We start from the raw sequence: 24,416 nt of genomic DNA on the forward strand, positions 1-24,416 counted from the left end.
TGGTACTGTAGGATAGTGATACCGCCGCCGTCTGCTGGTTTTATCTGGTACTGTAGGATAGTGATACCGCCGCCGTCTGCTGGTTTTATCTGGTACTACAGTGTAGGATGCTAATTATGCAAATTGTCTCTTCAGAGAGGAATAGAGCTAGAACTCTAGTGCCACCTATTGGAAAGCAGCAATCCTACAAGTCAATGTTTGACTTGTAGGATTGCTACCTTCCAATAGGTGGCACTAGAGTTCTAGCTCTCTTCCTCTCTGAAGAGATAATTTGCATAATTAGCATATTACCCAGAGGAGCATTGCGGCTGCTTAGCGTGTCGATCTCCGCAAGGAGAAACGATACTTCTTGGATTACAGTGTAGGATGACACAGTGATACCGCCGACCTTTTATCTGGTACTGTAGAACAGTGATACTGCCACCCTCTGCTGGTCACATTTGGTATTGCAGTGTTGGATGACTGTGATACCACCGCCCTCTGATGGTTACATCTAGTATTATACTCTAGTGAGATTGGAGTAAGCCACAATCAGCAGAGGAGGATTGCTAAAAATGAGTGATACTAGTTTTTCTTGCTGCAGCTGAATGATTTACATCTGTTAGCCAGCATATGTACATGTGGGGGTTGCCTGGTTGCTAGGGAATCCCCACATGTACTTATGGTGGCTAACAGATGTAAATCATTCAGCTGCAGCAAGAAAAACTAAATCTCCGAGCACTAAAAAAATACTCTGAGGACCCCCGAGCATGCTGGGAAATCTCGAGTAACGAGTATATTCGCTCATCACCATTAAAAATCTAAAATATTTATTAATAAAAAAAAACACAATTCTAAAGTATACATCCAAAAAGATGAAATACAAGATGAGATGAGCAGGATAGCAAGCCAGCAGCCAAATAAGGCTCGACATATCGCCCACAGATCGGCCAAAAGAGGAGCCTCAGTAATTCCCAACAGTTTAACAACTTGAAGCCGAAACAGAAGGTGAATGCAGAGTATGTAATGTAAGAGCAGTGCGTCACATGGGGGACGGAGGCCAGGAAGGGCCAAACATAGATATATGGACACCAGGCAGCCACCGATCCAGCAGAGGAGCCGAGCGGCACAAGATGTCAGACAGAAAAAATAATAAAGAGGAAAAATGTGACGATATCTGAAGAGATAATAATCCAAAATCATGAGAAATAATTTGTGATGCAAAAGTGAGAGAACAATAAACATCAAAAATAATCAAAACTAAAACCCAGAATAACCCGGCAGAGCGCTCCGTCCACGTGTATCAGGGGTAAGAACGTCCAGAGCCGTGAAATCCTCCGATCAGATTCGAGTCCTGAAGATGAATCCTGAAAAGTCGTCTCCAATCTCCATAATAAGGAAACGGCCGAATGTGGAGAAGAAAATAATGAAAAAAAAACAGAAAAACATTTTACAACGAGGAAGGAAAGAACGATGAGGAGCTGAAAGGCGGAAAACGAAGCCGCCACATCGATCACAACTCAGGTAATCTATTGTGCCATGTGCCCCTCATACAACGGCCCCCTCAGGACATCTACAATCCTCTGTGGTATCATCCTCTGTGGTGCCATCCTCTTTGGTACTCTCCTCTGTGGTGCCATCCTCTTTGGTACTCTCCTCTGTGGTGCCATCCTCTTTGGTACTATCCTCTGTGGTGCCATCCTCTGTGGTGCCATCCTCTGTGGTACTATCCTCTGTGGTGCAGCTCCTCTGTGGTTCCATCCTCTGTGCTGCAGCTCCTCTGTGGTTCCATCCTCTGTGGTACTATCCTCTGTGGTGCAGCTCCTCTGTGGTACCATCCTCTGTGGTACTATCCTCTGTGGTGCAGCTCCTCTGTGGTACTATCCTCTGTGGTGCAGCTCCTCTGTGGTTCCATCCTCTGTGGTACTATCCTCTGTGGTGCAGCTCCTCTGTGGTACTATCCTCTGTGGTGCAGCTCCTCTGTGGTTCCATCCTCTGTGCTGCAGCTCCTCTGTGGTTCCATCCTCTGTGGTACTATCCTCTGTGGTGCAGCTCCTCTGTGGTACCATCCTCTGTGGTGCAGCTCCTCTGTGGTTCCATCCTCTGTGGTTCCATCCTCTGTGGTTCCATCCTCTGTGGTACAGCTCCTCTGTGGTACCATCCTCTTTGGTACTATCCTCTGTGGTGCCATTCTCTGTGGTATCATCCTCTGTGGTGCCATCCTCTGTGGTACAATCTTCTGTGGTACTATCCTCTGTGGTACAATCCTCTGTGGTATCATCCTCTGTCGTGCCATCCTCTGTGGTACCATCCTCTGTGGTATCATCCTGTGGTGCCATCCTCTGTGGTACTATCCTCTGTGGTGCCATCCTCTGTGGTGCCATCCTCTGTGGTACTATCCTCTGTGGTGCCATCCTCTGTGGTGCCATCCTCTGTGGTACCATCCTCTGTGGTGCCATCCTCTGTGGTGCCATCCTCTGTGGTATCATCCTCTGTGGTATCATCCTCTGTGGTGCCATCCTCTGTGGTGCCATCCTCTGTGGTGCCATCCTCTGTGGTACTATCCTCTGTGGTGCCATCCTCTGTGGTGCCATCCTCTGTGGTATCATCCTCTGTGGTATCATCCTCTGTGGTGCCATCCTCTGTGGTATCATCCTCTGTGGTGCCATCCTCTGTGGTATCATCCTCTGTGGTGCCATCCTCTGTGGTGCCATCCTCTGTGGTGCCATCCTCTGTGGTGCCATCCTCTGTGGTGCCATCCTCTGTGGTGCCATCCTCTGTGGTACTATCCTCTGTGGTGCCATCCTCTGTGGTACTATCCTCTCTGGTGCCATCCTCTGTGGTGCCATCCTCTGTGGTGCCATCCTCTGTGGTGCCATCCTCTGTGGTGCCATCCTCTGTGGTGCAGCTCCTCTGTGGTGCCATCCTCTGTGGTACAATCCTCTGTGGTACTTTCCTCTGCTGGTTACATCTGATACTGCAGTTTAGGATAACGCGGAGTGATACCGTCTGCCTCTGCTGGTTACATCTGGCATTGCAGCGCAGATTGACACTGATTGATATCGCCGCCCCCTGCTGGTCACTTCTGGTATTTCACTGCAAGATGACAGGGAGTGATCATGCCCGCTCCCTGCTGGTTACATCCTGAACTGCAGTTTAGGATGACACGGAGTGATACAGCCGTCCTCTGCTGGTCATATCTGGTACTTCAGCGCAGGCTGACACTGATTGATACCGCCGCCCTCTGCTGGTGACATCAGGTAGTACAGTGTAGGATGACGCGGAGTGATACCACCGGCCGCACCGCAGATCCCTCCGCCCGGTGAAGCATCATTATCGCCGTGTGAGAACCTTCCCCGCCGCCGTCTGAAATCTGCACGGATCTCATCTCCGGGCTCAGCCGCCATCACAGCAGCCGCGCACTACCTGCCCCCGGCTGGCGGAGGCGGACAGTTCCGGTTTCCGGTGACCCCAAACTTCCGGCCTAGGACTGAGAGCAAAACAAACCGGTGTTTGTAGCCCGGAGACGGAGGGACCGGGCCGGGAAGTGCGGAGGCTGCTGTGACCGCCGGTCATCACTCCGGGGAGGCGAGGGCAGACCGCACCGGGCCCCGGGGATCCGCACGGCGGCGCCGGAGCAGGAGGGGCCCTGCGGGCAGGAGCGGAGCCCCGGGGGCACCTGGGTGTCAGGACTAGGCCTCTGCTTGTCGGGTCTTGGTTGTCAGGATTTATTCAGTCATTTCCCCTGGTTGTCAGGAGCCCTGATGGAGGTTGTTAGGACTAATGCTGTCATGTATCCAGTGGTCTCATTGTTAGAAGTAATCTGGTTGTCAGGGCTGATTGAGGGCGGGGACCTGGGTGTGTTCTAGTTGTCAGATGTGATCTTATGGTGTCCTGGTTGTCAGACGTGATCTCGCGGTGTCCTGGTTGTCAGACGTGATCTCACGGTGTCCTGGTTGTCAGATGTGATCTTGTGGTGTCCTGGTTGTCAGACGTGATCTCGCGGTGTCCTGGTTGTCAGATGTGATCTCGCGGTGTCTTGATTGTCAGACGTGATCTCGCGGTGTCCTGGTTGTCAGATGTGATCTCGCGATTTCCTGGTTGTCAGATGTGATCTTGTGGTGTCCTGGTTGTCAGACGTGATCTCGCGGTGTCCTGGTTGTCAGACGTGATCTCGCGGTGTCTTGATTGTCAGACGTGATCTCGCGGTGTCCTGGTTGTCAGACGTGATCTCGCGATTTCCTGGTTGTCAGATGTGATCTTATGGTGTCCTGGTTGTCAGACGTGATCTCGCGGTGTCCTGGTTGTCAGATGTGATCTTATGGTGTCCTGGTTGTCAGACGTGATCTCGCGGTGTCCTGGTTGTCAGACGTGATCTCGCGGTGTCTTGATTGTCAGACGTGATCTCGCGGTGTCTTGATTGTCAGACGTGATCTCTCGGTGTCCTGGTTGTCAGATGTGATCTTGTGGTGTCCTGGTTGTCAGACGTGATCTCACGGTGTCCTGGTTGTCAGATGTGATCTTGTGGTGTCCTGGTTGTCAGATGTGATCTTGTGGTGTCCTGGTTGTCAGACGTGATCTCTCGGTGTCCTGGTTGTCAAACGTGATCTCTCGGTGTCCTGGTTGTCAGACGTGATCTCGCGGTGTCCTGGTTTCCTGGTTGTCAGACGTGATCTCTCGGTGCCCTGGTTGTCAGGCGTGATCTCGCGGTGTCCTGGTTGTCAGACGTGATCTCGCGGTGTCCTGGTTGTCAGACGTGATCTCGCGGTGTCCTGGTTGTCAGACGTGATCTCGCGGTGTCCTGGTTGTCAGACGTGATCTCGCGGTGTCCTGGTTGTCAGATTACCTCCTTGTGCTGTCTCCAGTGACAGAAGATTAATGTGGTGGGGACTCTGACTTTGGTGTCACAGACTATTGTGGGTGCGACCCTCCCTCCTCTGCCCCCCCCCCCCCCCCCCGCCTCCAGGTTTCTCCTGCTTGGCGATGAGGGGTTAATCCCAGGGTTCAGGCCCTGCGTCATCCAGCGCCCCCCGAGCGTCTGTGTGCGTGGCCCCCCGGCGCCCCTAACATGGCTGCGTACAGCGAGTTTGTGCCCCCTCCGGAGTGCCCGGTGTTCGAGCCGAGCTGGGAAGAATTCTCCGACCCCCTGAGCTTCATCGGACGCATCCGACCCATCGCTGAGAGGACGGGAATATGCAAAATCCGCCCCCCCAAGGTAAGAGGCGCGCAGCCCCCCGACCTCCTGTCCGGCACATTTGTGAAGCATTTGCTTTAGGCACAGGATTAACCCGAGAGACCCAACCCAATCCCCCTTCATGCCCCCCCAGTCTACAATCCCCCCAGCCAGAAATCATCTGTACAAAGATGTCCGCCGGTGTAAACTGCAGCGGAAATTTAAAAAAAAAAAAATGTCACCTATGAAGCCAAAAATTTACATAAATGAAGAAAGATAGATGACATAAAGCGAGGGGCATACAGCGAGGGGCATCCAACGAGAAGTATACAGCGAGGAGCAGCATACAGCGAGGGACATACATCAGGGGAGTGTATACTGAGGGGCATACAGTAGGGGAGTATACAGTGAGGGGAAGACGGCGGGGTATACAGCGAGGGGCACACGATGAGGGGCATATACAGCGGGGTATACAGCGAGGGGCATACAGCGAGGAGCAGCATATAGTGAGGAGCAGCATACCGCGAGGGGCATACAGTGAGGGCCGTATACAGCAAGTGGCATACAGAGAGGGGTATACAGCGAGGGGCATACAGAGGGGTATACGGAAAGGGGCATACAGCCGGGAGCATACAGTGAGGGGCAGACAGCGAGGGGACAAAACAGGAATGTGGACAAGAGAAAAAGAATGAAAATATGAAAAATGAATAAAATGTCAATTATGGAAAAAAACTGAGAGAATCTGATCAGATCTGTGAAGTTTGGCTTCATCATCATAAAATCCAAGAAATGTAAATGTTTCTCGAGACTCCGGACACGTTGTATCAGCCGCTCACAGTCCAGGAAGATTGTGACAAAATAAAATCTGGAGAAAAATCTAAAAAACAGGCTGAAATGTAACCGAAAAGCTGAAGTGTCGGGGAATGTTTGTCCCTCGAATCTGTGGAATTATTGTGGGGAGGGACGAGTCCTGGATGAGCAGAACGGTCTCCGGTTGTGGAGGGGATGTCGCTCCGTCCTGCAGACATCTGGGGGATCTGATGATACTAAGTGTAGTGACCCTCCATAAACTCCACTGACAGGAAGTGTAGAGACCCCAATAATCCCTGCACGAGACCTCCATCCATGTGTGACTGATAGCAGCCGCTCCTGTACTTCTGGGATGTGTCCCTTTTTGTACATCTTGCCCTTCACCTGTATAATGGGCTGGCGGCCATGTGATCGCTGTGACTGGATCTCCCCTGATCTCAGCCGCTTTCTGCCTCTCTGGAGATCGGGGTGTTTTCAGCATTGCTCGCTTTTTCCTCTCTGGAGGTCCGGGTGTCATTGGCGTTGCTGGCTTTTTCCTCTCTGGAGGTCCGGGTGTCATTGGCGTTGCTGGCTTTTTCCTCTCTGGAGGTCCGGGTGTCATCGGTGTTGCTGGCTTCTTCCTCTCTGGAGGTCCGGGTGTCATCGGTGTTGCTGGCTTTTTCCGCTCTGGAGATCGGGGTGTCATCATCGTTGCTGGCTTTTTCCTCTCTGGAGATCGGGGTGTCATCATCGTTGCTGGCTTTTTCCGCTCTGGAGATCGGGGTGTCATCGGCGTTGCTGGCTTTTTCCTCTCTGGAGATCGGGGTGTCATCATCGTTGCTGGCTTTTTCCTCTCTGGAGATCAGGGTGTCATTGTCGTTGCTGGCTTTTTCCTCTCTGGAGATCGATCGGGGTGTCATTGTCGTTGCTGGCTTTTTCCGCTCTGGAGATCGGGGTGTCATCGGCATTGCTGGCTTTTTCCTCTCTGGAGATAAGGGTGTCATCGGCGTTGCTGGCTTTTTCCTCTCTGGAGATAAGGGGGTCATCGGCGTTGCTGGCTTTTTCCTCTCTGGAGATCGGGGGGTCATCGGCGTTGCTGGCTTTTTCCTCTCTGGAGATCCGGGTGTTTTCGGCATTGCTGGCTTTTTCCTCTCTGGAGATCGGTGGGTCATCGGCGTTGCTGGCTTTTTCCTCTCTGGAGATCGGGGTGTCATTGGCATTGCTAGCTTTTTCCTCTCTGGAGATCGGGGTGTTTTCGGCATTGCTGGCTTTTTCCTCTCTGTAGATCGGGGTGTCATCATCGTTGCTGGCTTTTTCCTCTCTGGAGATCCGGGTGTTTTCGGCATTGCTGGCTTTTTCCTCTCTGGAGATCGGGGTGTCATCATCGTTGCTGGCTTTTTCCTCTCTGGAGATCGGGGTGTCATTGGCATTGCTAGCTTTTTCCTCTCTGGAGATCCGAGTGTTTTCGGCATTGCTGGCTTTTTCCTCTCTGTAGATCGGGGTGTCATCATCGTTGCTGGCTTTTTCCTCTCTGGAGATCGGGGTGTCATCATCGTTGCTGGCTTTTTCCTCTCTGGAGATTGGAGTGTCATCAGCGTTGCTGACTTTTTTCCTCTCTGGAGATCGGGGTGTCATCGTCGTTGCTGGCTTTTTCCTCTCTGGAGATCGGGGTGTCATCGTCGTTGCTGGCTTTTTCCTCTCTGGAGATCGGGGTGTCATCGTCGTTGCTGGCTTTTTCCTCTCTGGAGATCGGGGTGTCATCGGCATTGCTGGCTTTTTCCTCTCTGGAGATCGGGGTGTTTTCGGCATTGCTGACTTTTTCCTCTCTGGAGATCGGGGTGTTTTCGGCATTGCTGGCTTTTTCCTCTCTGGAGATCGGGGTGTCATCGGCATTGCTGGCTTTTTCCTCTCTGGAGATCCGAGTGTTTTCGGCAATGCTGGCTTTTTCCTCTCTGGAGGTTGGGGTGTCATTGGTGTTGCTGACTTTTTTGCCTCTTTCCAGGACTGGCAGCCGCCCTTCGCCTGCGATGTGAAAAGCTTTGGTTTCACTCCCCGGGTGCAGCGTCTGAACGAGCTGGAGGTGAGCGCCCACCGGGGTCCAGTCTTGTGCCGTCTTCCCTGCACTTTGCATTATAATCACGCTTTCACATCTTCGTCCCCAGGCCATGACCCGCGTGAAGCTCGACTTCCTAGATCAGCTGGCCAAGTTCTGGGAGCTGCAGGGATCCACGCTCCGGATCCCAGTGGTGGATCGCCGGCTGTTGGATCTGTATGCACTGAGCAAGGTGAGGACAGCTCCAAAATTAACTGTGTGTATCTGGTCCCGGACACCCGATCCACTGGTTTATGGTGGAGAGCACTGCATATGTATTATCATCAGTCTTGAGTGAGCTCTCTTGTCCCTTCTCTTCTCCGTCGCTGCAGGTGGTCTCCAGTGAAGGGGGGTTCGACATAATCAGCAAGGAGAAGAAATGGTCAAAAGTGGGCAGCCGCCTGGGGTACGTGTCCGGGAAGGGCACGGGGTCTCTCCTAAAGACGCACTATGAGCGGATCCTCTACCCCTACGAGCTCTTCCAGTCGGGGATCAGCCTCATGGTAAGTCGCACTTGGATCCCTTAAAGTGCCGTCTCCGTTCCCCCAGCCTCCTTTGACCGTGGCCTTCACTCCTCGTCCCCTCAGGGCATCCAGAAACCAAGCTTGAATGTTGAGGAGAAGGTGGAGGTGGCAGAACCTTGTGAGGACACCAAAGACTCTACGAGGACCGAGAAGATGAACGTCCCCCTGAAGAGGTCAAAGCGGATCAAGTCTGAGGTGCCGACATTTGTCTTTAATCTTACAGGGGTTTTCATCTCCTGTCACAGAGGGGCCATGTTGCTTTTGCAGTTCCCCGTTTTCTGCCTCTTCGTTAGTTTTGACTTCGAGCCAGCCATCAATCCAATGAAATGAAACTTTTATTTTTTTTCACCTCACCTGATAACGTTACAGCTCATGCAAGTACAGAATTTCACCCTTTATTGGCCTGCAGGTGGCAGTGTAACGTTTCATTTAACCCTTTGCTGAAGCTGTATTATTGTATTTTAGGAGTTGGTGGAGATCAGTAAAAGTCCAGAGGTGAAGAAGATTCACGCCTTCGGAGCAGCTCCCAGGGTGATCGGAGTCGGCGACAGCGTTAAAGACAGAGCAGGTAGGACGGCGCCCGCACCGCACAGAATATAGGGTGCTACAAAATAAGATGTCTGTCCAATCACTGAAGCAAATGGGATGGATCAGGTCTCGCCTCTTATTGGAGGATGGCCGTAAAGTAGTGAGGCACAATGTCCAGCAGAGGGAGCTCTTCCCTATATTATGATGCTGGAGGATGATGAGGGTCATGGGGTCTGCGATGTCTCGCAAGGCTGAGTTTCCACTCGCTATCACTTTACCCAACAGCCCTGATGTCCCAGATATATATTCTTTTCTTTGCCTCTCGCTGTTTTAGATGAATTTTTGAAGAAGAGGAAGACTTCAAAGCTGGACGCTTTCGGGATGCAGATGAGGCAGCGGAAGGGGGCTCTGTCTGTCAATTTCGTAAGTATCCTGCACACATACTACGCCCTCGTTACTAGAGATGACCCCCCTGGTCCAGCGTCCATATCTTTACTCCATGGCGGCCGTACCTGGGTCCTACCATCTTTCTGCTCTTGTGACTGTTATCCCCCCACAATGTCATGATGAACGTTGCACCTTGCAGACCCCAGAGGCGCCCGTACAATAGCATCCAGTCCTGGCGGAGGACGTGTGGAGGGCGCCACTCCAGCTGCCATGGAGTAACCCAATCTGCCTTTTGTAATGTGTTCCTATTTGTGCGCCCCCTGCAGGTGGACCTCTACATATGCCTGTTCTGCGGCCGGGGGGACTGCGAGGAGAAGTTGCTGCTGTGTGACGGCTGTGATGACAGTTACCACACTTTCTGCCTCATTCCGCCGCTCCCAGAGGTCCCGAAAGGAGACTGGCGCTGCCCGAAATGTATCGCGGAGGTAATTCTGTACCTTAACTACCCGTTTGTGAGGTCCCAGATTCTCTGCAGCACCCCCGCAGGCGGTAGGGAGAATTACACCGCTCCCATAATGCACGGATGGTCCTCTCTGTAGTCGGCTGCAGATTGTGACCATTTAGCGTCTTAGGTTCCTGCACATTGCATTTTTTCATCTTTCCTTTTCTGCACAGGAGTGCAGCAAGCCTCGGGAGGCCTTCGGATTTGAGCAGGCCGTCAGGGAATATACACTGCAGAGCTTCGGAGAGATGGCCGACAACTTCAAGTCTGACTACTTCAATATGCCTGTGCACGTGAGTGTAGACCCCTCTCTGTTACTTAGCGGATTCCGTGAGTCAGAGGTGGGCCGTAACGTTACGTCCTCGGCAGATGGTGCCCACCGAGCTGGTGGAGAAGGAGTTTTGGCGCCTGGTGAGCTCCATAGAGGAGGACGTGATCGTGGAGTACGGAGCCGATATTTCCTCCAGAGATTTTGGAAGCGGCTTCCCGACACTCGATGGTCGGAGGAAACTCACACCCGATGAAGAGGTGAGATTACTCCAGAGGGGCACTCGCTGTTCTGCCAACCCTGGGATGTCTGTCAACCCTTCGTTTCTCCCTCAGCAGGATTACGCCCAGTGCGGCTGGAACCTGAATAACATGCCGGTCCTGGATCAGTCGGTCCTCACCCACATCAATGTGGACATCTCCGGCATGAAGGTGCCCTGGCTCTACGTGGGCATGTGCTTCTCCTCGTTCTGCTGGCACATCGAGGACCACTGGAGTTACTCCATTAATTACCTGCACTGGTGGGTCTCATGTGTCCCCTTGGGATCGGGAAGGTGTACAGCGACGGTTGGTTTGGCTTGTGTGACCGGTTATCGTTCTCTCTCCTTAGGGGAGAACCTAAGACATGGTACGGGGTCCCCTCTCACGCTGCCGAGCAGCTGGAGGACGTCATGAGGGAACTGGCGCCGGAACTATTCGAGACGCAGCCTGACCTTTTACACCAGTTGGTCACCATCATGAACCCCAACATCCTGATGGAGCATGGCGTGCCAGTAAGTGCAGCACTGCGCCCCCTGGGTCCGCCCATCATGTACAGTTACTGTGTGTGACCCCCAAGGCCCCACAGATGGGCACTCATTGCAGCATTAGAACCCACTCATGATACCCCCCCCCCATATTCTGCCATGAGACTGACCGGGATTTATACTTTTGTCCCCAGGTTTACAGGACGAACCAATGTGCGGGGGAGTTTGTGGTCACCTTCCCCCGAGCGTATCACTCCGGCTTCAACCAAGGATACAACTTTGCGGAGGCTGTGAATTTCTGCACAGCGGACTGGGTGCGCTTAGCCGGACGGCGTTATTACCTATATTTCTGCATAGGTCACCCCAAAACTTACTTATTTTTTTTTTAATGACAGCTTCCCATTGGCCGTCAGTGTGTGAATCATTATCGCAGGCTGAGACGGCACTGCGTGTTTTCTCACGAGGAGCTCATCTTCAAGATGGCCGCAGACCCCGAGTGTTTGGATGTCGGCCTGGCAGCCACCGTGTGCAAGGAGATGGCGGTGATGATTGAGGATGAGAGCAGGATGCGGGACAACGCCGTGCAGATGGTAGGGGCCGGCGTCTTCCTGGTCCTTATGGGGATCTGGTGGTCTGCAGATCTGAGAGCTGTCGTTGTGTCTCACAGGGGATCGAGCAGTCAGAAGAAGAAGTGTTCGAGCTCGTTCCAGATGATGAGCGGCAGTGCGCCTCCTGCAGGACAACTTGCTTCTTGTCCGCCCTGACCTGCAGCTGCAGCTCTGACCGGCTCGTCTGCCTGCATCATGTGGAGGAGCTGTGTGACTGCCCTGTGCAGAGCAAGTGTCTCAGGTGAGAAGGAACGGGGGTACTCCGATCTACAGAGTATGTCAGATACTCGAGGGTCACTAGAGATCAGCGGTGACATCACTGAGAGAGCTGCTAATCCATCACCAGAGATCAGCGGTGACATTAGAGAATGCAGCCTATCCATCACCAGAGATCAGAGGTGACATCACTGAGAATGCCTCCTATCCATCACCAGAGATCAGCGGTGAAATCACTGAGAATGCCTCCTATCCATCACCAGAGATCAGAGGTGACATCACTGAGAATGCCTCCTATCCATCACCAAAGATCAGCGGTGACATCAATGAGAATGCCGCTAATCCATCACCAGAGATCAGCGGTGACATTAGAGAATGCCGCCTATCCATCACCAGAGATCAGAGGTGACATCACTGAGAATGCCTCCTATCCATCACCAGAGATCAGCGGTGACATCAATGAGAATGCCTCCTATCCATTACCGGAGATCAGCGGTGACATCACTGAGAATGCCTCCTATCCATCACCGGAGATCAGCGGTGACATCACTGAGAATGTCTCCTATCCATCACCGGAGATCAGCGGTGACATCACTGAGAATGCCTCCTATCCATCACCAGAGATCAGAGGTGACATCACTGAGAATGCCTCCTATCCATCACCAGAGATCAGAGGTGACATCACTGAGAATGCCTCCTATCCATCACCAGAGATCAGCGGTGACATCACTGAGAATGCCTCCTATACATCACCAGAGATCAGCGGTGACATCACTGAGAATGCCTCCTATCCATCACCAGAGATCAGAGGTGACATCACTGAGAATGCCTCCTATCCATTACCGGAGATCAGCGGTGACATCACTGAGAATGCCTCCTATCCATCACCGGAGATCAGCGGTGACCTCACTGAGAATGCCTCCTATCCATCACCAGAGATCAGCGGTGACATCACTGAGACTGCCTCTTATCCATCACCGGAGATCAGCGGTGACATCACTGAGAATGCCTCCTATCCATCGGTGACGCATTTGACCTCCTCTTATGTTCTTGATCCCAGGTACCGATATTCTCTTGAGGATTTCCCGGCTCTGTTGTACGGGGTGAAGCTGCGCGCTCAGTCCTACGACACATGGGTTGGCCGGGTGACGGACGCTCTGACCGCAAGCCTGAACCACAAGAAAGGTGAGTCTCTGCGATCTTACTCTCACGCTCTGTGTTTTTTTTTTTTTGCTGCTCGCGTATGTGATTGAGGATTATCGTCTTCTCCACAGACATCATCGAGTTGAAGGTTATGATGGAAGACGCTGAGGACAGGAAGTTCCCAGAGAACGATCTTTACCGAAGGCTCCGAGACGCCGTGAAAGAGGCTGAGACCTGCGCCTCCGTGGCTCAGCTGCTCCTAGCCAAAAAGCAGAAGCACAGGTGAGCGGGCCGCTGGGGGCAGCGCCACATAAACAGCGGTACTAATGTGTGGCCCAGCTGCTCTTTGCTGCAGGTCTGACATCATGTTGGTACTTGTACCACTGCAGCCAATCACTGGCCAATAGTCTGCAAAGAGTTGCTTTCCATCTGCAATTAATGTGTTAGACATCCGTTTTGCTTCACTATTCTGTTGGTCTTTGCTTTCCCAGTAAGCTGAGCCAAGACTCTGGGAAAACTCGCACCAAGCTCACCATGGAGGAGCTGAAGGCCTTCGTCCAGCAGCTGTTCAGCCTGCCGTGCATCATCACCCAGGCTCGGCAGGTGAAGGTAAGCACTTCTGTGCACTGCTGGGCCCGTCGCCTGCTCAGCAGCCACTGCTCCTCTGTCTCCTGGCTCCTCGTGGGCGGTGCGCTCCTGATGATTGACAGCTCGGGTCAGCAGCAAGGTCATAAGCAGAGGCTTGCAGGATGACTGACTGGCTTCCAGCACTCCCCATCTGCATCAACCCCTTCCCCCCCTGTATGTCCTTTACATCCGTCCTGTCCACATCTGTCTCCCCAGAACCTGCTGGATGACGTGGAGGAATTCCACGAGCGCGCCCAGGAGGCCATGTCTGACGAGATCCCAGACTCCAGCAAGCTACAAGCTCTCATAGACATGGGATCCAACCTGTATGTAGAGCTTCCGGAGCTGCCACGACTGAAACAAGAGCTGCTGCAAGCGCGGTGGCTGGATGAGGTGCGCCAGACTCTCGCCGACCCCCATAAAGTCACTCTGGATGTGATGAAGAAGTTGATCGATTCAGGGGTGGGACTGGCCCCTCACCACGCCGTAGAGAAAGCAATGGCCGAACTTCAGGAGTTGCTCACAGTGTCCGAGAGGTGGGAAGAGAAAGCGAAAGCCTGTCTGCAGGCGAGGTAGGTGACTGGCGGCATCCATGCGTGGCGGCTGCGCTTTATGTCTTGTTCGCTGTAGATTCAGGACTATTGATGTATAATGACCTCCCCGTGCGTCCTAGGCCGCAGCACAGCGTGCCCAGCCTCGAGGGCATCCTAGCCGAGGCGAAGAACATCCAGGCCTATCTGCCCAACGTGCTGGCGCTGAAGGAGGCTCTGCAGAGGGCCAAGGACTGGACCTCCAAAGTGGAAGCCATTCAGGTAGCGTCTTCCTGCCGCGTGTTCTAGCGCCGGCCGAGCTGCCAATCATAGACCTAACAATGCGTCATCTGCTCCTGTCCCCAGAGCGGCAGTCACTACGCCTACCTGGAGCACCTGGAGTGCCTGCTGAGCAAGGGCCGGCCGATCCCTGTGCGCCTAGATGCCCTCCCGCAGCTGGAGTCCCAGGTCGCAGCATCGCGAGCCTGGAGGGAGCGCACCGGCCGGACCTTCCTGAAGAAGAACTCCAGCTACACCTTACTGCAGGTGAGGACCCTCCATAGTTTCCCATCTCGTCATGTGACTATGCATTGTCGGGGTGCACCACCGCATTATGATCGGTGGATCGCCTCCACGTTGTGTCTGTCAGTGATTGGAGGCAGCTGCACTTTAATGCTGATATACCAGCCCCCCTAAAGCCCAGCAGACCCCCACATCTGCTTCTGGAGAATGGCAGGACATGTTCTCTGCGAGGCAGTGCATGTCAGGAAGTCTCTAAGGTCAGTATGCACAGAGTGCAGCACTGACCGCTTCTATAGTAGGCAGATCTGCACAAAATGAGTGTCCCATAGTGGGACACAGTGTAAAAGTAAGAATGAGTTTAATTTTTTTTTTTTTTATTATTGTAAAAATATTTTAAAATAATAATAAAATCAATATTTATTCCATTGATAAAAAAAAAAATCTAAACAATAAAAGTACACATATTTAGTAGATCACCGCATCCGTAATGACCCTATAAAACTGTCCCACTAGTTAACCCCTTTAGGGAACACCATTAAAAAAAAAAAGGCAAAAAAACGTTTTATTATCATACCGCCAAACAAAATGTGGAATAACACACGATCAAAAAGATGGATATAAATAACCATGGTACCGCTGAAAACGTCATCTTGTCCCGCAAAAAACGAGCCGCTATATAGCTCCGTCAAAAAATAAGTTATAGCCCTCAGAATAAAGCAATGCAAAAATATATATATTTTTTTATATAAAATAGTTTTTATTGTATAAAAGCGCCAAAACATAAAATAATGATATAAATGAGGTATCGCTGTAATCATACTGACCCGAAGAATAAAACTGCTTTGTCAATTTTACCAAACATGGAACGGTATAAACGTCCCCCCCCCAAAGAGATTCATGAATTGCTTTTGTTTTTGTTCATTCTGCCTCAAAAAAATCGTAATAAAAAGCGATCAAAACATGTCATGTGCCCGAAAATGTTACCAATAAAAACGTCAACTCGTCCTGCAAAAAACAAGACCTCACATGACTCTGTGGACCCAAATATGTAAAATTATAGCTGTCAAAATGTGGAGATGTAAAAACTGTTTTTTTGCAATAAAAAGTATCTTTTGTTGTGTGACAGCTGCCAATCATAAAAATCTGCTAAAAAACCCCGCTATAAATAGTAAATCAAACCCCCCTTTGTCTCCCCCTTAGTTAGGGAAATATATAATAAAATAAAAAAAATTATTTCCATTTTCCCATTAGGGTTAGGGTTACGATTGGGATTAGGGTTCAGGTTGGAATTAGGGTTAAGGGTGTGGTTGGGGTTAGGGTTGGGATTAGGGTTAGGGGTGTGCTGGGGTTAGGGGTGTGGTTAGGGTTGGGATTAGGGTTAGGGGTGTGCTGGGGTTAGGGGTGTGGTTAGGGTTGGGATTAGGGTTAGGGGTGTGCTGGGGTTAGGGGTGTGGTTAGGGTTGGGATTAGGGTTAGGGGTGTGTTGGGGTTAGGGCTGGAGTTAGAATTGGGGGGTTTCCACTGTTTAGGCACATCAGGGGCTCTCCAAATGTGACATGGCGTCCGATTTCAATTCCAGCCAATTCTGCGTTGAAAAAGCAAAACAGCGCTCCTTACCTTCCGAGCTCTGCCGTGCGCCCAAACAGTGGTTTACCCCCACGTATGGGGTATCAGCGTACTCAGGACAAATTGTACAACTTTTGAGGGATCCAGTTTCTCTTGTTACCCTTGGAAAAATAAAGCAAATTGGATCTGTTCCAAAAAAAGTTAAATGTTCATTTATTTTTTTTTTTTAAAGATTCCAAAAAATTCCTGTGAAGCACCTGAAGGGTTAATAAACTTTTTAAATGTGTTTTTGAGCACCTTGAGGGGTGCAGTTTTTAGAACAGTGTCACTTTGGGGTATTTTCTATCATTTAGACCCCTCAAAGTGACTTCAAATGTGATGTGGTCCCTACAAAAAAATTGTGTTGTGAAAACTTTTAACCCTTGGAACATCCTAACAAAAAAAAATTTGGTTCCATAATTGTGCTGATGTAAAGTAGACATGTGGGAAATGTTACTTATTAAGTATTTTTTTGGCTTTTTGGGTGTGCTCTGTAATGTGGATGACACTACATATTATGTCTTGACTTCAATTGACTGACCCCGGACTCCCCGCTCTCGCCCCCCGCAGGTCCTCAGCCCCCGCAGTGACATCGGCGTTTACGGCAGCGGGCGGAATAAAAGGAAGAAGGTGAAGGCGCTGCTGGAGGAGAAGGACCTGGACCTGGACTCTCTGAGCGAACTGGAGGAGCTGCAGGAAGATGCTCGGGACGCGGCCTCTGTGGTAATGGGGTCCAGATATTATGGCGTCAGGACCATCCCGACATCCAATATTAATGATGGCGGATAATGAGCACCCATTAACTTTTACATACCTGAATTGGGGGGGCAATATAAGAAGCCGTCGATGTGACCCTGGTTTTTCCTTCTCGCACAGGTCGCATTATTTAAGGATCTGGAGCACAAGGAGGTGGATTCCATGCGCTCCTTGCGGGCCAGTAATCTGGCCAAGATGGCCATGGTGGATCGTATTGAGGAGGTTCGGTTCTGCATATGCCGCAAAGCCGCCAGCGGTTTCATGCTGCAGTGCGAGCTGTGCAAGGACTGGTTCCACAGCACGTGCGTGCCCCTGCCCAAAACCAGCTCCCAGAAAAAAGGCGCCAACTGGCAGTCCAAGGAGGTGAAGTTCCTGTGCACGCAGTGTATGCGATCCCGCCGGCCGCGACTGGAGACCATCCTGTCGCTTCTGGTATCACTACAGAAACTGCCGGTGCGGCTGCCGGAGGGCGAAGCGTTGCAGTGCCTGACGGAACGCGCCATGAGTTGGCAGGACCGAGCACGGCAAGCGCTGGCCACACAAGAACTGTCTTGTGCCCTGGCCAAACTATCTGTGCTGAGCCAGCGGATGGTGGAGCAGGCGGCACGGGAGAAGACGGAGAAGATCATCAGTGCCGAGCTGCAGAAAGCTGCCGCCAATCCCGACCTGCAGGTGAGCAGCAGTAACACCGCTGCCACCAGTTTGGGCGGTCAGCAGCTTCTCTGACATCTTTCTTTCGCCCCTTCAGGGTCACCTGCCCATATTCCAGCAAGGCTCCTTCAGTCGGGGGATGTCCAGCGTGGCGTCGTCTCCACAACCTCCTCTAGACTACGACGATGAGGAGACCGACTCCGACGAGGACATCAGGGAGACATACGGTTATGATGTAAAGGTAGCGAGCAGCATGGTAATGACTGAAGGAGATGCCGTGACTTAAAGGGGTTGTCCAGTATGCGTCCTTCTGCTTCTGGAGGTGAGCGGCACTGATCCCGGGTACGTGCCGTCGGCTGGTGCTGTAGGCACGTCCTGGCGTGTGCGCAGCCGGCACGTCACTAGCGCCGCTCACCACGGCCTGTGACTTTGCCTTTCCCAGAATCCTCTACTATTTTAAGATATTTTTTTTTCGTTGTTTTTAATGGTCACAATGGATTAAAATAGTAAATCCCTGTCTCTGTGGCAGTCCTGAAGTGATCACATGCCGACCACTCATACCGCTGCAGACAATCACTGGCTCAATATCTTGGTGCCAACTGTGCGACCATCGCTGCTAACGCCAGAGCTCAGCTGCAGCAGTCATTGTTGACACTGTTCACAAAGACTGACGGGATCAGAGGAATGGCAGGAAATTTACCGTTAATATTTTCAATTTTTTGGCTTATTAAAAATCTTGGTCAACACACTTAGCCTCTTGCTGACCCAATGCCATTTTTTTTTTTTTTTTTTAGTTAAATTTCCGTTTTTTTTGCCACTTTAAAAAAAAAAAACACACTCTACAAGTTTGGATTCAGTGCAATCGCCACCGAGCTGGAGAGTCGCACAAAGAGCATTGTACAATCAAAACCTAAAAATGACAAAATAGCTTTTTTCTTTTTTTACCATTTCGCTGCACTTTGGGATTTTTTTCCCCCCTTTTTCTAGCACATTATCTGGTAAAGTGAACGATGTCAGAACCACAACCCATCCCACGAAAATCAAAGTGTCGTACGGCTGACGGTAGAAAAAAAAAAAAGTTGTGGCTCAAAAGTCCAAAATCAAAAAATTGCCGTGTGTATAGGAAGATTAGAGCATGCCGCATCCACACTGTCCGCGTGGAGGCTTCGGAGTGTGCCGTATCCACACTGGCCGTGTGAATCCATCGGAGCGTGCCGCATCCACACTGGCCACGTGAAGGCATCGGAGCGTGCCGTATCCACACTGGCCGCGTGGAGGCATCGGAGGGTGCCGCATCCACACTGGCCGCGTGGAGGCATCGGAGCGTGCCGCATCCACACTGGCCGCGTGGAGGCATCGGAGCGTGCCGCATCCACACTGGCCGCGTGGAGGCATTGGAGCGTGCCGCATCCACACTGGCCGCGTGGAGGCATCTGAGCGTTCTGCATCCACACTGGCCGCGTGGAGGCATCGAAGCATGCCGCATCCACACTGGCCGCGTGGAGGCATCGGAGCGTGCCGCATCCACACTGGCCGCGTGGAGGCATCTGAGCGTTCTGCATCCACACTGGCCGCGTGGAGGCATCGAAGCATGCCGCATCCACACTGGCCACGTGAAGGCATCGGAGCGTGCCGCATCCACACTGGCCGCGTGGAGGCATCGGAGCGTGCCGCATCCACACTGGCCGCGTGGAGGCATCGGAGCGTGCCGCATCCACACTGGTATATGGATTAAGAGGGAATTTTTGTGCAACTACAACACTAAATGTCTATTACTGATGTGACTTTTATAGGGGCCGAGTCCCCGGAGAAATGTTTTAATGAGCCAACAGCATTGTGGTCCGGGGTGGGACTATGGCCTTTAGCGTGGCTACGTGCAATATTCCTGCTCTTTTTTGTGGAGCATCTGCTGTATATTTCGCTCAATATTTCCAGGCTGCGTACAAACGAGGATTTGTATAGTATCGGCATGCCGACAGTCGGGGTGTCCTGGGATGACCGATAACATTAGGACATTGCAGACTGCGCACATGTTTAGGATGGTGAATATATTGGGGCCCTGATCCTCTCTCCTGCTCCCCAGGACACCGGCAGCGTGAAGTCGTCCAGCAGCTTCGAGCCCAACCTGTTCTGTGACGAGGAGATTCCCATCAAGTCGGAAGAAGTCGTCAGTCACATGTGGACCACCCCATCCTTCTGTGCGGAGCATGCGTACTCCTCTGCCTCCAAGAGCTGCATGCAGAGTAAGGAGGATCCGGACAGACACGGGCTGTGCTGTGGTGACCCAAATCATCCCCCTGCCCTGTCAGAAACAGCAATGGGTGGCAGCTGCCATATTCCTCTGGCTTTGTTTCATTGTATCGCTCCCTTCACTGGCCCTTTGCAGGCCCTTCGCATCCTCCTCCTTACGACGGCTCTTTGTGCCCTCCTCTTTACGACAGCCACTCGCGCCCTCCTCTTTACAACGTCCCCTTGCGCCCTCTTCCTTTCGACGTCCCCTAGCTACCTCTCTTCCTTTCGACGTCCCCTTGCGCCCTCTCTTCCTTTCGACGTCCCCTCGCGCCCTCTCTTCCTTTTGACAGGCCCCTCCACTGGCCCCTCTTTGATTTTGCTTTTTCTTGTCCATTAGCTTCAGGAGCTCCTCGAAAGCAACCGAGGAAGACCCCTCTGGTGCCTCGTAGCCTGGAGCCTCCTGTACTAGAGCTGTCTCCCGGTGCAAAGTGTCAGCTCGAAGAGCTGATGATGTTGGGAGATCTTCTGGAAGTTTCTCTGGATGAGACGCAGCATATCTGGCGGATACTACAGGCAACACATCCACCATCGGAGGAGCGCTTCCTGCATGTCATGGAGGTAAGTCTTCCCGCTGTCCGGGCCTTGCCATTATTCCTAGCTCAGACCTTAGGCCTTACTGTTGGGTTTTCCACAGGATGACAGCCTGGACGAGAAGCCGCTGAAACTGAAAAGTCGTGATTCTTCTGAGAAGAAGCGCAAACGGAAGTTGGAGCGGGCAGAGCTGCTGTTCGAGGGAAAGCAACGGTCCAAGGAGCTGAAGAAACTGGACAAGACCAAAAAGAAGAAGCTGAAACTGGGACACGACAAGGCCAAGGAGCTCAGCAAGCTCGCCAAGAGGCTGGCCAAGGAGGAGGAGCGCAAGAGGAAGAAGGAGAAGGCTGCGGCCGCCAAAGTGGAGCTCGGCAAAGAGATCAACGAGAAGAAGCGAGAGAAGAAGGTGCTTGACATCCCCTCCAAGTACGACTGGTCGGGAGCAGAAGACTCTGACGACGAGAACGCCATATGTGCGGCTCAGAACTGTCAGCGCCCCTGCAAGGACAAGGTGAGGGCGGACGTGATCCGGATCCGAGCGGGGGGTAGGGGTTAATCAGGAACGTCCGATTTTGCAGCATTTTGTTGCTCTGAACCTCTGCTCGTTGTCAGAGAATAGAAACCGCACCGAGTTCTGCTGACAGAAACCATCCTCCGGACTTAAGAGATATGTGCTACCACCTACGGGTCCAGAGGGTTTGTTTCATTGTATCAGTCTGGATACAATTGTAACAAACTCCCATATGTATGAAGTATTAAAGGGCATCTCCGCCACCACCCACTTCTGTATCGGTATTACACCACCTGTTCCTGCCCATCTGTTTACAGACATATCTCGATGCCCAGGTGAGTAGCGTCAGAGACTCCTTTAAAGGGACACTGTCACCTGAATTTGGAGGGAACAATCTTCAGCCATGGAGGCGGGGTTTTGGGGGTTTTGATTCACCCTTTCCTTACCCGCTGGCTGCATGCTGGCTGCAATATTGGATTGAAGTTCATTCTCTGTCCTCCGTAGTACATGCCTGCACAAGGTGCAATCTTGCCTTGCGCAGGCGTGTACTATGGAGGACAGAGAATGAACTTCAATCCAATATTGCAGCCAGCATGCAGCCAGCGGGTAAGGAAAGGGTGAATCAAAAACCCCAAAACCCCGCCTCCATGGCTGAAGATTGTTCCCTCCAAATTCAGGTGACAGTGTCCCTTTAAGTCCGGATAGGATTTCAGTCCCTGAACACAAAAATGTTTCCGTTAATTGGCAGAAAGGAGAGATATTGAAAATAGTGAAGAATAAATTGAAAATGTTTCAGAAAGTTGGAAAACTTTTTTTAAATGCAAGAAGAAAAAAAAAATTCCAGCATGTAGCAGAAGATCTCCCCTCCCGCTGCTCCGCTGACTTCTGTACTTCCTCTTTCGGCCATGTGATATCTGCAGCCAATCGCTTGCTGTCACTACTGCAGTTAGTGATTGGCTGCATCGGTCACATATCCGTACAGGATGCACAGACCTGGTCTATGCTGAGTTGCATTGTATTTTCCTCAGTATCGCCATCTTGGCCCGGTGTCTGGAGTATCCTCCTAAGGATGGATCCCAAGCCCCCGACGCGCGTCCTGCCTTTTGCATTGCGGCTTTTATTATCACTTGTCCTTCTCTTTCCCGCAGGTGGACTGGGTGCAGTGCGACGGTGGCTGTGACGAGTGGTTTCACCAGGTCTGTGTCGGTGTCTCTTCCGAAATGGCCGAGAACGAGGATTACATCTGCACGAACTGTACCAGAAAGCGAGTCCCCGGACTGTGCCCGCCCTGCCCTCCTTGCCCACCCACTTTGACTTTCACCCCCGGATTCCCTTTGCCCACCATTGAGGTGAAGCAGGAGGTCAGCTAGCATCATAGATGTTTTACTTTTTTGGTTTTACCCCCATAAACTGGTTATCTTTCTCCTCTTACCACCCTCTGCCACCTGCTTTGGGCAGAGCTTTCTGTTAGATAGTGCCCTCATTGGACGGCGGGCGAGGGGGGTGCTGTCATTGCAACAAAAAAAAAAAAACGCTCCATAGTGAACCGTAATTATCCTGCAAGATTCCTGACCCAGACAGATTTGCGGATTTCCCAGAAGTGACTTTTTATAATAGAAGCCCCCCGTCCCAGGATGCCCCGTGTGGCCGGAGCGAGGGCAGCCGGTGATGATAGCGTGGACGCACTTCCTTTTCTTACAGTAGAAGGATCCCTTTTGTGATGGGTCCAATACATCCCTACCCGCTTTGCACAAGTTATGGGCGCCGCTGTCTGGACTGAATGCTCCTACTGTGGGTGATGGGAGGCCGTGCGGTGAACGCAGGACATGGATCGTCTGGGACTTTGGTTTTGTTTGTTTTTTTAGTCTATCCTGGGGACGCTCCTTTCTTCTTTCTGTGACTACTGACTGTTGTATAAATAGTTTTCTCTCCTTTCGACTTGTCTGGGGTCTCTGTATAAAAAATACCCCCTGATATGAAAACCCAGCAGTATCGGAAGTATCTGGATCAACAGCAGTGGATAGAGCAGGAAGTGTTGTCATAGGGACTCTGAATCTACTGCATTTAACATCCGGCCGTAGGAGTACGTCAGGTCCCAATGTATATATGTAGTTGTGATCAGCAGCCGATATCTGCCTGTAACCGCTCCGAACACTGCAGATGACATGCTGCGGTCAATCCCTGACATCCGCCATCGCCGTTCACACACACACGATGCTTAAAAATTGGCGCTGAATGAAAATGGCGGGTTTTAAAAAGGAAAAAGCGGAATGATCAGGAGGAGCAGCGAAAATAAAATAAGAGCAGAACTGTAGAGGGGATGGTAGTGAGCTATCATTACGAATTTCCGGACCACCCGAGAATGGGAATATGGATTCCTCAATTGTCGTAGCTATGAAGGCTTGTTCTGTGAGAAAAGTAATTATGGAGTTTATCGACTCCATCTTGACTCTTCTGAATGATTGATGTGTCCACCACAAGCCTGGGAATATACAGGAGTTCACCCCTGTATCCCTCTGATTCAGAAGGACTGAACCATTGGGGAAAAGAACATTCGGAAATAATGTTTCTGAAGGAACTGAAATTAATTTTATCCAATATCCTCTTACTTAAAGACGATGACCAAGAATCTGACAAAGTTACTTTCTACAAGTTTGATGTTAAACCTCCTGTTGTCAATTGTAAGCGCCGTGATTTAGCCATGGGCTTCTCTGCAAAGCGATCGCAGGGAGCTGATGGGTTTGCAGGACACCCATTGGCCAGCTGAACGCCCCCTTTCCTGTCATGTGATCTGTTTTGACAAGTCTGTGGCCGCGCATCATAGAAGACCGTGATTTATTTTATATACAGCAATACCCCGGTATACGGCACATGCAGGTTCAAGTCCCCTAAGGGGACCAATGGGTAAAATGTAGAGTATACATATAAATATATAATTTGTTTTTTTCTTTGTCAGCTGGAAAATTTAAAAAAAAATGTTACGATGGCTCTTGGAGGACGGGGAAGGAAAATGCAAAAAAAATAGCTTTATCAGAAAAGGCCAAACCACTGCCTGTTCTCAATGACCTATGAGGAAAAAGCAGCTGATGATGCGGAATAACTCAGACTATTTTATAGAGGATTTATAAAGTGACCATTTTTTTGCTTTTAATTTATTCCTGCTGCTCCCGTGAATATTCCTCCTCCTCCTCTTGTATGGTTTCAGAGTTGGGGACCAATTTGTAGGACATTTTTATAAAGGGGTCGGCGCTCACAAGGTTCCTCGGGGGCGGAACTTTAGACTTCTGCATAATTACCTTGTGAGCCAAACCCCCATGTACAGCCTGTAAAACAGCACTTAATAAAATAAAGGCCCATATCTCTGGAACCATATAGTGGATTTAATTAAAAAAAAATTAAAACCGGAGTGTTTTGGGGGAGCAGCGGGAATAATATAA

The 24,416-nt window shown here is 51.2% G+C and overlaps 1 protein-coding gene across 5 annotated transcripts; it reads left to right on the plus strand.

The window, feature by feature from the left end:
• The first annotated feature begins 3,158 nt into the window (after positions 1–3,158).
• On the plus strand, positions 3,159–22,914 carry KDM5A (lysine demethylase 5A). Of its 5 annotated transcripts, none has more exons than XM_069762962.1 (28): positions 3,161–5,194; positions 7,944–8,021; positions 8,104–8,226; positions 8,366–8,536; positions 8,621–8,752; positions 9,023–9,125; positions 9,420–9,508; positions 9,799–9,957; positions 10,148–10,267; positions 10,344–10,502; positions 10,578–10,762; positions 10,852–11,014; positions 11,182–11,301; positions 11,383–11,577; positions 11,655–11,836; positions 12,872–12,996; positions 13,086–13,236; positions 13,446–13,563; positions 13,798–14,153; positions 14,255–14,393; positions 14,478–14,657; positions 16,809–16,961; positions 17,115–17,666; positions 17,743–17,901; positions 19,729–19,888; positions 20,275–20,495; positions 20,572–20,979; positions 22,128–22,914. In XM_069762962.1, exons 1-28 carry the CDS (start codon positions 5,048–5,050, stop codon positions 22,347–22,349), a joined length of 5,070 nt encoding a protein of 1,689 aa, XP_069619063.1. In that variant the 5' UTR covers positions 3,161–5,047; the 3' UTR covers positions 22,350–22,914. The 5 variants fall into 5 exon arrangements, with proteins under 5 accessions (XP_069619060.1, XP_069619062.1, XP_069619063.1 ...); XM_069762963.1 differs by having other exon boundaries at positions 10,581–10,762; XM_069762964.1 differs by having other exon boundaries at positions 3,162–5,194; positions 10,581–10,762; positions 17,743–17,886.
• Positions 22,915–24,416: the final 1,502 nt, after the last annotated feature.

This window comes from Ranitomeya imitator, chromosome 4 (genome assembly GCF_032444005.1).
Source record: "Ranitomeya imitator isolate aRanImi1 chromosome 4, aRanImi1.pri, whole genome shotgun sequence".
NCBI classification, from domain to species: Eukaryota; Metazoa; Chordata; class Amphibia; order Anura; family Dendrobatidae; genus Ranitomeya; species Ranitomeya imitator.